Below are 15,000 nucleotides of genomic sequence, written 5' to 3'. Positions count from 1 at the left end.
CGCGTTAGAACTGGTCTGTGTCGCTTGAGGAACCAAATGTCGTTCCGTGTGTGTAGAAGGCTCACCAGAACTAAGTTACTGAGATTCACTTTCATGTTTTCTGGGTTATCCACCGGGACCGGATTATACACTTACACACGGGGAATGTCCCCTTTAAGAGGACTCAATGGTCTAAAAACTGAGCACTGGAAAGCTGGAGCTTGTTTGGTGTCGTCACCGAGGTGTAAACACTCGAGTGATGAAGTGTCTCACCGTGATGTGTTGACGACCGGTTCTGTGTCGTGGAACCACTGGAGAACCGGCGGAGGCTTGGCTCTGAACCGGCAGTGAAACACAGCGTCCTCGTTACGCAGAACCACTTGATCCACTGGAGCCAGCAGCACACGCGGGAGAGTCTTATCTGCACACACACACACACACACACACATGCACGCGCGCACACACACACACACACACGCGCACGGACACACACACGCACACACACACGCGCGTACACACACACACACGCGCGCACACACACAGAGAGAGAGAGAAGAGTTAGGTTCTGATCTTATTAATATACACACACACACACACTAGGGGTGTAACGATACCCTCATGTCATGATTCGATGCATATCTCGATACTGAACTCACGATATTATTGCGATACTCCAAGACATGATAAAAAGATCAAATAAAAATGTACTGCTGATTAAAATGCTAAATTTAGTATTACATTGTGTGTGTGTGTGTGTGTGTGTGTATAATTATTTTGTATATATAAATACACACACATGCATGTATATATTTAAGATTTTTATTGATTTATATATACAATATTTATATTAGTATAAATAATATAAATAATATAAATATATACAGTATATGCAAGCATGTGTGTTTACTTATATATACAAAATAATTATACACACACACACACATATATTATGTAAACACAAACTTTTATTTTGGATGCGATTAATCGCGATTAATAAATAATAAAATACACATGTGGAGCTGGTCGCTGTGTGAATGATTGGATATTACATGCATATGCAATTTAAAATCACACTGATCTTTTTTTTAAATGAATCAGCATTTTTAAAATAAAATAAAATTCGAATGAAGGCAGAATAAACCACAAGATGCAACAGTCTCACTCCGAGATCATCACATGACAGACGGACACGCTCACGTCAGCGCTTACACTCCTCTATCCTGCTCTGGCTGATCTCTCTATTCTTCAGCGGGGCTTTTGTTCTGTCTGCAGGTGTGTGTGTGTGTGTGAGCAGCACAGGTGGCTGATGGGAAGGCTGGCCGGGGTGTTGGGTTACGCTTTATACATTTCTGCTTTGCTTTGCACATGAGGTGACAAACATAACAGAGCCATGAAAACATCTGCAGTCACACGCGATAGACCAGACAACATGCCTCACACACACCTCACACACACCTCACACACACACCTCACACAACACACACGCCTCACACACCTCACACACACACCTCAGATCCACCTGTGAACTAAACCTGCTCGCGCTGATGCTCTGATACAGGGGTTTACACCTGGGGTATAAAGAACAAAATCAAAACAATAATAATTAAATACTAATACTATTTCACGCTTATTCATACAATTTTACTATTTTTTTTGTGTTTTTTTTTACAAATTTTCAGTATAAATTTGGTCTTTATGCATGAAAACATAAAAGCTGCCTTTCAAATGTAAGGATGGGGGTCATGTGGCGAAACCCCTGGTCTACTGTAATCTACAAGCTGCCGGATAAAGAACACTTGTGCATCAGTTAATACAGTTACACACAGATCTATAGTGGACAGAAGCTGCCAGAGCCCAGACTGAAGTTTGCTCTCATTTCAAAGATTTTTGTAAAAAAGAAGTAAAAAAAAGTTTAAAAAGCAAAACAAAAAGGTTTTAGAGAAGTTTATGAAAATTATTTATGAACATTATTTTATTTAAAATGTATATTTTATAAAACATGTTGTACTCTAAAACTGCTAGAAAATCAAAGCCATAAATCTGAATAAGTTGTGTTCCAAAATTTGAGGATGATATCTCAGTAAATGAGCTTTCAGTGAGAGTGTGTGTGTGTGTGTGTGAGGGCGCAGTGACACATTTCCCCCGTTAGATGCACAAGTTCAAGCGCACACACACACACACACACACACACACACACACACACACACACACACACACACACACACACACACACACACACACACACACACTTATAGCTGCTACCACTATCATTTATCCGATAGGCTCTATAATATGCAAAAGCAGAAAACAGGAATAAAGCGAGTATTTGCTATTTGCTAGTAAAATGTTTAATTGTGAAGCCTTGCCAACAGCATGAAAGCCTATTGAGCAATACTGCATCATATTATAGTTAAATGGCCTTGAGATTAAATATTGCAGTTGTAATGGGTTTCAATGGGGACATGTGTGTCCTGAAGGTCCTGAGAGGAACTATGTTGTGTTACTGGTTGTTGTGTTGCTGGTTGTTGTGTTACTGGTTGTTGTGTTACTGGTGTAAAGTATCTATTAAAGGGAAATGGGGGTGAAATCGTAAAATTCCAATATAAATACACGCCTGCATTACACGCATTAACACAGGCAAAATTATACAAATGATAAAAACTGAAAAATCCACAAATGCCCATAAGGGGTCGCACAGGGGTCAAAGCTCGTAACCTTACCGATGATGTTGAGCGTGACGTTGTGGTCACTGCACACTTGTCCTGCTGCATTCCGAGCACAGCAGGAGTAAGTCCCAGAATCCCCTGGGCTGAGGTCGTTCAGCGTGAGGCTCCGCTCCTTCCCCGCCAGCTGTTCTCCGTCTCGGAACCATTTACTGCTCGGCCTGATGGGTCAGAACATCTCCAGCATCAGCATCTGCATCCCTCACAGCGGGGCTTTAGTCATGTGATGAGATCAGTGCTCACGCTAACGGCCAAGTGGAGGTGAATCCCGGACAACTAGCCCGATTACAACGTCCATAACAAGGGAATCAGCAGAACACGAGTGAGTCTGCATTCATTTAGGGTAAGCGGCGACTGATAGTGCATAATAATATAATATATAATGTACTGACGGTAACAAGGTTGTGCTGCTGTTGAGGACAAATGGAAACATGAGAAACTCAGCTAATATCCAGCGGTAAGAATGTGTAGCTTTATATTTATAACATATGATAGAGTTAAGCAACATCACATGACCAGGAGTGCTGAATACCCTCACCATTGAAAATGTGACACTGATTTCATGACAGTTCAATAAACAAGTTATTAATATTAAGTCATTTTAGATTTTAGACGCAATATTGACTGTTTATTTCAGCAGCGAAAAGAGTTCCACACATCACAGCAGAACCACAGCACCTCACCCGTGTTCATCACTGAATAATGCAGCGTTTTAAACAAATCGGTTCAGTCGAAGATTCAATGACTCACTCATAAACAACTGCCTCATTCCTGAACGAATCGGCCATTTGAACGAATCGGTTCAGTCAAAGATTCAATGACTCACTCATAAACAACTGCCTCATTCCTGAACGAATCGGCCGTTTGAACGAATCGTTTGAGTGCATGACTCGCTCATTAAGACGGTCCGCTGCCGCCACCTACTGGTGGTTTAGTTTCATGTTTAAAAGTATCATTCTTTCCAACATTTCTTATTTGAATATTCAAAAACCCTTTATTCATAACATTATTTAATGCAGTTGTAATGTTTCAGTGTAAATTATTTCATTTGATTGGTAACAGCCCTATAGTGTCTTATTATTCTAATTTAATTTATTGATCAAATGTAAGAATTTAAAATGAAAAATGAAGCATATATTTAAAACGATTAGGGAAAAATTTACTTTATAAAGATTAAAATGTCATAAATATGCAGATTTAAATATGTCAAAGCTGACTGAACAGTGATGAGAATATTTCTTCACAATAAATTATATTTACAACACTCACACAAAAAATCATACTTTTCCTTTTACTAAACGTTTAAGAAGTGAATGACTGAAGGACATGATGTGGAGCCCGGGCTCAGTGTGAGCATCAGACGTGACTCACCGTGGATGTCCATCAATGTGACACTGCAACACGATTCGCTCAGCCTCCTCAAGCTCCGCCTCTGAGGCGGGATCATTCATGCTGACCCGCCCCCTCTCCAGCCCTGAGACACATTACAGCCGCAATCAGACGCTGGATACAAGTATATATGTGAATAAAGTAAATATGTGGGTCAGTCAAGTCTCTTCATCTGTACAGCGCTCTGCAGTGTAGAGTCTCACCGCAGCTTTACAGAGAACACAGGAGATTACAGTGACAGTGTTCAGCTTTACAGCGGCTCTAGAATAAAGTTATTGTCCAGATAAAGTGAGCTGTGATTGATTCACTTCCGTTGTACAGATCATTAGTTATTAACTTAGCGGCCGCTAACACGACACCGTTCTACAATCTACAGAAAACACAAACTTTACTGTGTTCTGGCCGATCATTCGCACGCCAGTGTCTGGAGCTCGAGAACACACACTCTGAACACACACTCTGAACACACACTCTGAACACACACTCTGAACACACACTCTGAACACACACTCTGAACACACACTCGGAAACAGGATCTGGTGCAAGCGGTGAAAACTTTTGAAAAGCGTGATCATCTCCATGTAAACTTCGGTGACGGCGTTTAGTCTATGGATATGCGCATTTAAATATATATGTGCGCAGGCACGTAGTCATTTTCAAAAAATGTTTTTGTGAAACCATGAAATGGATGAAAGAGTTCATGTGATCGCGTAAGGAAATACTGACACTATCAGGGGTGTGTCTGTGATTTAACTGCTGTCCGAGTCCAGAATGTCAGGGTTCCCGGCTAATTTAAAAGTTGTTTGGCTAATTTAATTTGAAAAACATCTGAATACACACTACAGAAGACAGAGAGAGAGAGAACGGAGCTGTGGAACAGAGGAATCACCTGAACGTGTTTGAGAAGCTACACAAGATTTGGGCAGGAAAATCAAAGGCAAAGGCAGGAACACTGATCATCTCGACAGGAATAATTACACGGCTGAGGGCGAGACGCAATCCGACACGCAAGAGAGAGATAGAGAGAGAGAGAGAGAGAGAGAGGAGAGAGAGAGAGAGAGAGAGAGAGAGAGAGAGGAGGAGAGAGAGAGAGAGAGAGAGAGAGAGAGAGGAGAGAGAGAGAGAGGAGAGAGGAGAGAGGAGAGAGGAGAGAGAGAGAGAGAGAGAGAGAGAGAGAGAGAGAGAGAGAGAGAGAGAGAGAGAGAGGAGAGAGAGAGAGGAGAGAGGAGAGAGAGAGAGAGAGCAGAACTCAACAATGACAGAGAGATCTATGAAACGTGGCCTGGTTCCCAGAGGCGTCCTGTGACACACTTCTCTTCTAGTGCTGGGCGGTATGACCACAAGTGTATATCACAGCATTTTTCTAAATTATACTGGTTTCACGGTATATGACGGTATCTTCTTTTTATTTCTCAAGCATGACTGGGTGTTAACCACATTTTCTACTGATTGAGAGGAAATACTGCAGTGGATTGACCCTATTTTACTGTCACGAGTGAATATTGTAGAAACATTCCACACTAGTATTAATGCAGGTTTGCAGGACCCCATGAAATGATGCGGATTACAAAGAGCTGCAGAGCGGCGATCATAAACGCTGCTTTACCAGGAGAGATAAAGAAAGATTAAAGGAAAATAACATCAGAACTTCGCTAAAGACAGTCAGTTTCCTTCAAAGATGCATTCATATAAAACACCGGCCGCGTGTTGACTGTGAAACGTGCAGCGCTCATGTTTATTCAACCATGTCAAAGCCTTTTGGAAAATCTATTTGTGGCGGGCAGAGTTGATATTGTGAACCAATGTGTGCGAAACAATTTGACAGCTATCAATTATAGTTTAACACCTCCATCTTCACTGTTACACACAGCAGTGTCGTGACACGTTCCGAACGTTGCTTAAAGGGGCAGTGTGTAAGTTTAGCAGCATCTAGTGGTGAGGTTGCGAATTGCACCCGACAGAAGTTACGGTGGCCGACAGGAAGTGATGTCATCGTCTGAGACAGCAGAGAGTAGCCAGTTCAGCAATGAGGTTTCTTTACAAAGATAAATTAAGAAATTGTTCACTTGATTGTTCAGTAAAATGATGTTATTGTGAATATTATTGTCACCTGTTCATCATTGTGTCAGTGTTTTATCCGCTGACTTTAGCTTTAGCTTCTTATCATGAAGAACAACATAGTGACGAAACACGTTTGTCCGTTCAGGGCCACCGTAGAAACATGTGGATGTAAGCGGACCCGCGGTGTGTGTCGAGAGAAATGCTCATTCTGAGGTAATTAAAACATAACGGTTCATTATGTCTTTATACACCTCTGAAAACTGTTATTTTTATAATATTGCATTTCTGTCATCAGATCCTCCTAAATAGTACACACTGCACCTTTAAGCGAGATATATAAATCTAATAAAGAGATAAATAAAATGTAATTACAAAAAATGTTTACACAAAACTAGTTGTCAGTAATTCCGTCACCCACATTTGATGTTGAAGGAGGCGTTGTTGGAGGCGAGAGTCTCTCCGGTGGCGCTGCTGGACGCCACACACTGGAAGTTCCCCGTGTCGCTGTGCCGGTCCACTGATGTGAACTTCAGGTTACTGCCCTCCTGGAAGCGGCGGGTCGAGTCCTGCACGCGCCGCCCGTCCTGAGTCCACGAGAAGTGTGTGTTCTCCGGGTCGCTGACCTCACAGCGCAGGATCGCACTGCGCCCGTGTAACGCGTCCTGAGACTTCGGCTCTTTGGAGAACTGGAGAGATGAGCCCTGGATGATGAAGACTGAGACACAAAGAGAACCAGTTAAACTAGCGGAAGGAAAACAAGCGCTTAAGTGAGCCAGAGTGCAGTGTTTCCCAGAATGCAGTGTTTCCCAGAGTGCAGTGTTTCCCAGAATGCAGTGTTTCCCAGAGTGCAGTGTTTCCCAGAATGCAGTGTTTCCCAGAGTGCAGTGTTTCCCAGAGTGCAGTGTTTCCCAGAATGCAGTGTTTCCCAGAGTGCAGTGTTTCCCAGAATGCAGTGTTTCCCAGAGTGCAGTGTTTCCCAGAATGCAGTGTTTCCCAGAGTGCAGTGTTTCCCAGAATGCAGTGTTTCCCAGAGTGCAGTGTTTCCCCAGAATGCAGTGTTTCCCACACTGCGGTGCGCCACAGAATCAACACTGGCCGACAAGCTTGTTTATGGGTTAGTTAAGGGCTTGTTTATGGGTTAGTTAAGTGCTTGTTTATGGGTTAGTTATGTGCTTGTTTATGGGTTAGTTAAGTGCTTGTTTATGGGTTAGTTATGTGCTTGTTTATGGGTTAGTTATGTGCTTGTTTATGGGTTAGTTATGTGCTTGTTTATGGGTTAGTTATGTGCTTGTTTATGGGTTAGTTATGTGCTTGTTTATGGGTTAGTTATGTGCTTGTTTATGGGTTAGTTATGTGCTTGTTTATGGGTTAGTTAAGGGCTTGTTTAAGAGTTAGTTATGTGCTTGTTTATGGGTTAGTTAAGGGCTTGTTTATGGGTTAGTTAAGGGCATGTTTAAGAGTTAGTTATGTGCTTGTTTATGGGTTAGTTAAGTGCTTGTTTATGGGTTAGTTATGCACTTGTTTATGGGTTAGTTATGCACTTGTTTATGGGTTAGTTATGCACTTGTTTATGGGTTAGTTAAGTGCTTGTTTATGGGTTAGTTATGTGCTTGTTTATGGGTTAGTTAAGTGCTTGTTTATGGGTTAGTTATGCACTTGTTTATGGGTTAGTTATGTGCTTGTTTATGGGTTAGTTAAGTGCTTGTTTATGGGTTAGTTATGCACTTGTTTATGGGTTAGTTATGCACTTGTTTATGGGTTAGTTATGCACTTGTTTATGGGTTAGTTAAGTGCTTGTTTATGGGTTAGTTATGCACTTGTTTATGGGTTAGTTATGCACTTGTTTATGGGTTAGTTATGTGCTTGTTTATGGGTTAGTTAAGTGCTTGTTTAAGAGTTAGTTATGCGCTTCCATTCCTAAAAACTTCCATTCATTATTCGCGCATGTGGAAGCAAAAGCTTCTTGTGTCTGAACATTAGTCACACAGACACAGGACTTCTTCCACATTCAGTGATAGTTTTATGAACATTTTATGGAACTTTGGTGCAATTTTTGAAACCTCAAAGCATTAATGAGCAAATAGGGAAATTTCTCTGGACAGCCTGCAAACAACATGAAGTGCCAGACATCAGACGTGACCACGACAGATTTAATTCAGCAGATGTGTGTTCATGAAGCTCAAACAGTAGATGGCTCATGGGTCATGGGTCGATCCGCATGAACTGATGTAAACCTTCAATGCAATGTGTCACTTTGGATAAAAGCATCCGCCTAATGCATAAATGTAAATGCAAACAAAGACAGTGGGTTCATGAGAAACAAATGATAGCTAAAGATATGTGCTGAACATTATTAAAGCTGTTTCACAGAAGAAGTCATGCAGGTTCAGGATATCAAGTGGTCAGTAATTGAAGACCTGTGAAGAAGAGCTGAACCCGACCCTGGAGCGAGTCTTCTGAGCGTTTGCTAATCGATCTGATCTCAGGCCGAGCATCTAGAACCGCCAGAGATGCGGTGATGTAAAGCCCAACGAGCTCGACTCATTACGCCTCTCAATCTGCACTCGCTCTCCCGCCAAACGCGTCGGCATGGCAACCAGCTCCATTCTCGACGGGCTCCTGCTATTATGAAAGGACAATCGGAAACAGAAATCTGAGCGTTAACTCACCGACTGATGCATGTGAATGCCGATCAGTGAAGAGGATTCTGGGATTCATCCCGAGACTCACATCACTGATCCATCAACTAGCAACACTTAATTAATTAATTTCATCGTAGTGTTAAAGATAACCCAGAACCGTCCCCAAATTTAAGACCTCTTAAAATGATAATTAAGAATTTTCTTATACCGTTGAAGACAAAACTGAATGTGATCAAACTGAATGTAAGGGTGTTTTCACACCGGCTGGTTTCAGAACCTGGTGTGTTACGTCCCTTGGTTCGGTTTGTTTAGGCAGATATGAACACGGCGATCCCGCTCGGATCCACACACAAACTATCCCCCGAGATTTGACCATTCAGGCGTATAGAGAAGTGAATTCGGGACCTGAGCGAGCGCTTCAGCGCCAGACCACGAGTTCTTTTTCACAACATACGACGCAAAATAACTCGATAAACTCCCTTTAGGGCGAGACACTACAGGTGAATAGGGTACAATTTAAAAATAATAGATATCACCATGAAACTTCCTCAGTTGATTACTTACACTAGTTCATACAAAAAATGTATTACAAGTTTTTGAAATTTGTATGTTTAATTATGCAAATTCGGCATTATCTCATTAAATATGCGCAATTTTGCATATATTTTCGGTAGATAGATCTGAGCATATGATAAAGCCAGGTGCAAAATTCTTTTCATTTTGATTACACACAAGATGAAAAAAAGATGTTCAGAGGGATTTCAGGATATATGCTTTCATGACCAAGGAAATCTAAATATACTGTCCATAGCCTTAACAAATAGATTTTTGCCATATTCTTTTTATTAAAATGTCACATAAATCAGGCCAGGAATGATTTATTAACAAATCCCTCTGAACATATCTTCAGAATACTGCTAAGTGTGTAACTGGAGAGTTTGGTGTACATCGGCTGAGATGTGTCACTGGAGAATGACAAAAACTCATTTTGAGAAAAAGGCATTTAAAGATTTGTAATGTAAAAATTCATACTTTTTTAGTGGAAACAACTATTTACTAGGGGTGGGAATCTTTTACCATCTCACGATTCAATTCGATTCCGATTCTTGAGGCCACGATTCGATTCAAAAAGATTTTCGATTCAAAACGATTCAATTTTATCCATAATGATTTCTAATCGGGTTTCTGATCATGATCTACTCTCATCTGCTTTGCTATCCAAATGACAAACGGAGACATTAAAGTGTCTTTTTCACATTTATTAAGTTCAATTATCAGGGAAGTGTCTTTTATAAAAAATATTTTGTCTGGTTCTCAAAATAAGTTGGAACAAAAATAAAGTGCTTCTTCATAATACAAAATAATTGAAAATAGATGCATTTCCCAGGAAAGTTGCAGTTTACCACAAATATCATGTAGAACACAACCGGTGAAGACAAAAAAACATCTATATTTCTCAGACTCAGTAACTTAAAGAATAACAAGTTATGAAAATAAAGTGCTTCTTTCAAAATGAAAAATACTACCCCTAAGCTACCTGGCGATGAAGCAGCGATAGACCGAGTTTTTTTTTTTTTTTTGCCCTCTCGGAGTTGGCAGGGCGTTTCGTGAAGCACTGCAGTGTGTGTTGGTCTGCAGCTGGCGGCTGACTGTACGTTCACACCGCCGCCGACTCGAGCTGAAAAAAGCTATGGCCGCCCTGTCAAGGACACTTGTCAAAAAGTATACGGGGAATCGCTCTGACGTAGCAGCATTCACAATGTAAACAGAAAAAACAAGCAATGCATTCGGCAGTTTAGGATATCGCACAAGATTTGTCAACACAGAAAACATTTCATCACTGGAGAGTTTTTTTCCCGACACCATCGTATTAATTGATTTTGATTAATATGCGTGAGGGAGAGAGAGCAGACAGCGCTCGGGGCTCTCTCGCTCTCTCTCTGCTCGTTCTTATATGTCAAGCGCGCCTGTTTTAAGTCCTGTTAAGGACAGATGAGTCCTGTTAAGGACTTAAAAACAAATGCAAATGATACACTTTCACTCTATGATGGTTAAACTGAGCAATTAATAATTTTTTTCTCAGAACTAATGTTTGGGTAGGAACGAAAGATCTCCCTCTCATCCATATTTGCTTCCTCTTTGTTTTAGTGATTTGCCGCTCACGTTCAAAAACCGGCTGCGTGGTGACGTCCCGTATAGGCTAGTTACAAAAATGGAGGCGAACAGCCAGCTGATTTATTTATTTATTAAATCGATTCTTGGACATTTCAGATCGATTCTGAATCATTGCAAATGAGAATCTAGATTCTTCTGTGAATCGATTTTTTTGCACACCCCTACTATTTACAGACACAATATCTTATCAAATCATTAGCAACAACAATACAAACCACCTAAATCACATCAAAACTTATAAACACAGCATTTATGGCCTTCAACTGAGCAGAAAAACAGGCAAACACACACATCTGAATGTCAGAGAGCGTCACATGATGCATCTGAACCAATCACGGCGTCAGAAATGCACATCAGCCAATGAGATTTCGCTTTTAGAGTTAAATGCCCATTGTACTTTCACGATTGGTTGCTGATTAAAAGGAAATTACCATATTTGGATCGACAGCATTGTACAGCAGAGAGAGAGAGCCAACTTTTGCTGAATTTCGGAGAAATCTACAGACGCAAACAGACAAAGTTAGTAAAATAAAGACCTAAATGTGTATATTGGACTTTTTTTCACCACAAGTCTGAAAGAAGATGTTATTGAAGACAAATAGGCCAAAATCTCAAAATTGACCAGTAAAAAAAAAAAAAAAAAAAACGTTTTTTCCTGCCGTGTCTCGCCTTAAAGATCCTCGTTAAATATACACACACACTTCTTTGAAAAACCTCCTCATGCGAGTGTAAACACGTTTCTGCGATAAATAGGAGTTTTTGCCGAAATTGAAGTGTTTCCATTGAACGTATTTTCAATTTGTGCTATCTGAAGGGTCATGGGATCGCACGAGCTTGTGTAACACGAGTCCCAGTTTCGGAAGGAAGCTCGCGATCTACAGGAGTGAAGGACACTTGAGGACTCGCGGAGGATCTGCAGGGATCCTGATGTATTACTGCTCAAGTTTAAACACGCTCGTCTTCAGAGAACTCCACACAAACGTTGAGTTCTGTCATTAGGGACGTGTTAGAGCCACTTAATCCCTCCGTCTCCACCAATCAGGCGTCTATTGTCACGTGTGGGATCCGTGACCGACTGAACTCAACTGAGGTAAAGTGCTGAGACACCACTAAAAGCTTTCCACCATTACAGTGAATGTGTGTGAGACGGCGCTCCGGGCCGACCACCCAGAATCCCACATCACGCCTCATTACCCAGAACACACCTGGGCGACACACTGAGAGATGTTGTGGCTGGACGCCAGAGAAGACGTATAAAGACGCTATTGTTCCTCCTGCGAACCGTCTCTCGTGTGTTCATACGCGCTCGTCTCGGTCAGCTCGTGACCTCCTCAGGACACAGGCGAGCGATGCTGGGTGACAACAGGGACACAGGCCGAGAGGTTTATGGGGGATGATGGGAAACGGGCTCCACGTGAGCAGGAGTGACATCTTTTCACTGTGATGCTAATTCAAAGTATTTGTGAGAGTTGGGAGTGTGAAGTACACAGCCGTCTCTCCGATTAACATCCTAATAACAAACACTAGTTCTCCACAGACACACTCGAGCATCTCTCTATAACTCAGACATACATGCAGCGGCGGCAGGAGGACACACGTTTAATTACTCATTTTATTTAATAAGCAACAATATTATTGACCTGCCTGCACTGCCACCATTATAATGACCATCACTGAAGCTGGACTGACGCTATTCTCTTCTAGAAACAAACTCTGCTGCATTATTTCCCTGTTATCTCTGTAAAGCGGCTCTTCTGTATATATATAGCACTCGATAGTGACACGCAGATCGCATTATATCCGCGGCTCAGACGGGCCACGTTATAAAACATAACTAATTAATTGCGGGTGGGTCACGGGCCGATGAGATATAAATCATTAATGTGAGACACGGAACTGTCATTTCACGCTAAGACCGTTTACACAACCATTAAACATCCCAGTTCACGGTTTCCTCTGCTGAACAAAGACATCAGGTGATAAAGCCTTTCAAACGGCAAACACAATCATTATTAATCACTCAACACGAGTTCGTAGAGACAAAAACAGCCCGCGGGCGTGTTTCCAGAGGAAGCCAGGAGTAATTCAGAACCGGATCTGCAGTTCTGAGAGGAATCAAACCCGGCTCTGTGGATAAGAGCGCTCATCTCCTCCGGCTAACCAACCAGCTGTGAAGGGAAAAGCACTTTACATGTAGATGATCCAAGCGAGCGCTCTGAGATCGAGAAGGGAAAGCATGTGAGGAGTGAGGTGAGGAGTCTCATCGGCGGACTCATCAAGTCCAGCTTTACTTATACAGCGCTTCAGAGATAACAGGACAATAATGCAGCAGAGTGTGTGTCCAGAAGAGAATAGCGTCAGTCCAGCTTTAGTAAGTTCAGTGATGTTCATTTCTGTTGTAAAAAAGTTATTAATTTAGTTCATTTATATATATATGTCATCGTGCAGCTCAGCTCAGTTCTCATATAATGCTGTCAGTGCGGGAGATCAATGATATTGCTGAATATTAAATGTTAAATGTCAGACCCCAGGACTTCATGTGGACACATCTCCAGTGAGCGCAAGGTGACATCGGTACAGTTTTCATGAGTCAAACACAACTATTTTTTTGCATTTATCTTTACATACATATACAGTATACACCCTATCCTATATTCTACATGATCTGATATTAACTTCTGCACGGCTGATATTGAGGAGAGCGTGGGCTCATTTATTTAAGTTTTTAAGTTTTGTGTGTGCGTGAACATCATGGCAACGTACAACACAAAGCACGTGGGACACAGTTAGCGGAACACGTAAATGCGCGTAACTAACGTAGCAAGCTAGTGCGCACAGGCCATGAAGTGTTGGCGGAATAACACATTAGCGGAGCGGGGGAATAACAGGGAATCTTTCCCAGAACACTTCTTGCACAAAATAAACTCAAGCACTTTCAAGGACCCGTGTGTCTGTGTGTGTTTATTTAAAAAAACTTTCCAGGCCCTTGAAATGTTTTTTTTTTTTCAGATTCACAAACTTTCCAAGGTTTCGACTGATCTGAGATCACTCATATGATCCATCTTCACTCCAGACTAACTCTTCATGTGTGGGTTCACGAGCATCTAATGCCAGTGTGTGTGTGTGTGTGTGTGTGTGTGTGTGTGTGTGTGTGTGGAGCTGCAGTTCCTGCAAGCGTTCGCTGAGTCACTGTGAGATCATCGACTGCATGAAGCACTAAAGATCTCCAACCAACATCATGTGGCAGAACATCCGCTCGCGAACACCTCCAGCGCTCCTGTGCAGACAGTGCTGAAGGACTGCATTTACACAGCGCTCTACAGACCCACGGCCACCAAAGCGCTTTACACACTGCCTCACACACTCACACACACTCACACACCGCCGGCCCTGCAAGGCTCATCCGTATGGCGTTATATGTGTGCCTCATTCCTGAGCGAGTAATTGTAAGTTTTGAGCACAGAGAACTATATTTTGCAAGCACATTGCATTATATTTTGAACAGAAATTAACAATCGCAAATAAAAAAAAAAAATCGTTTAGTACATCATGCTAAACTAAAAGTAAATGAAAAAAGCTGAATTAAAAGAATAATTTAATTAATAAATGAAGTGTATTTTTAGCACACACACACACACACGCACGCACGCACGCACACACACAAAAGTGGGACAATCTCACTCACACACTCAATAATGAGAGAAGCTGCTGCACACACACTCATTCAGGAGAGAGAGAGACAGACGGGGCGAGAGACGGGCTGTTGTTCATGACAGTTAATTAGCAGCAGCTCCTGTTCAATCACCTTTCACTTCCTGTGAATGCATAATGAACCTTCACAAAACAGGCCACACACACACACACTGCAGCCCAGCGCTGATGACCGAGTCTCTGGAGTGTGTGTGTGTGTGTGTGTGTCTGCGGTCCGTCAGAGTTCAGTGTGTCACTCCGTCTGACAGGAAGTTCATCACATTCCTTCCCATCAGCCCCAGCGGCCGCTTACACACACACACACACACACACACACACAC

At 41.9% G+C, this 15,000-nt stretch overlaps 1 protein-coding gene across 1 annotated transcript in view; it reads right to left on the bottom strand.

Moving 5' to 3' along the window:
- The window catches only part of ptk7b (protein tyrosine kinase 7b), a 62,519-nt gene that overhangs the window by 19,050 nt on the left and 28,469 nt on the right, over positions 1-15,000 (bottom strand). Inside the window, exons 3-6 of the mRNA XM_079636292.1 lie at positions 6,571-6,867; positions 4,074-4,176; positions 2,700-2,863; positions 253-400 (exon numbers count right to left, since the gene is read on the bottom strand). Coding sequence (XP_079492418.1) covers positions 253-400; positions 2,700-2,863; positions 4,074-4,176; positions 6,571-6,867 — 712 coding nt within the window. The remainder of the gene's footprint in view (positions 1-252; positions 401-2,699; positions 2,864-4,073; positions 4,177-6,570; positions 6,868-15,000) is intronic.

Source organism: Phoxinus phoxinus (assembly GCF_949152265.1).
Source record: "Phoxinus phoxinus genome assembly, chromosome: 14".
Lineage (NCBI taxonomy): Eukaryota > Metazoa > Chordata > Actinopteri > Cypriniformes > Leuciscidae > Phoxinus > Phoxinus phoxinus.
This window is presented reverse-complemented; position numbering and strand designations above follow the sequence as displayed.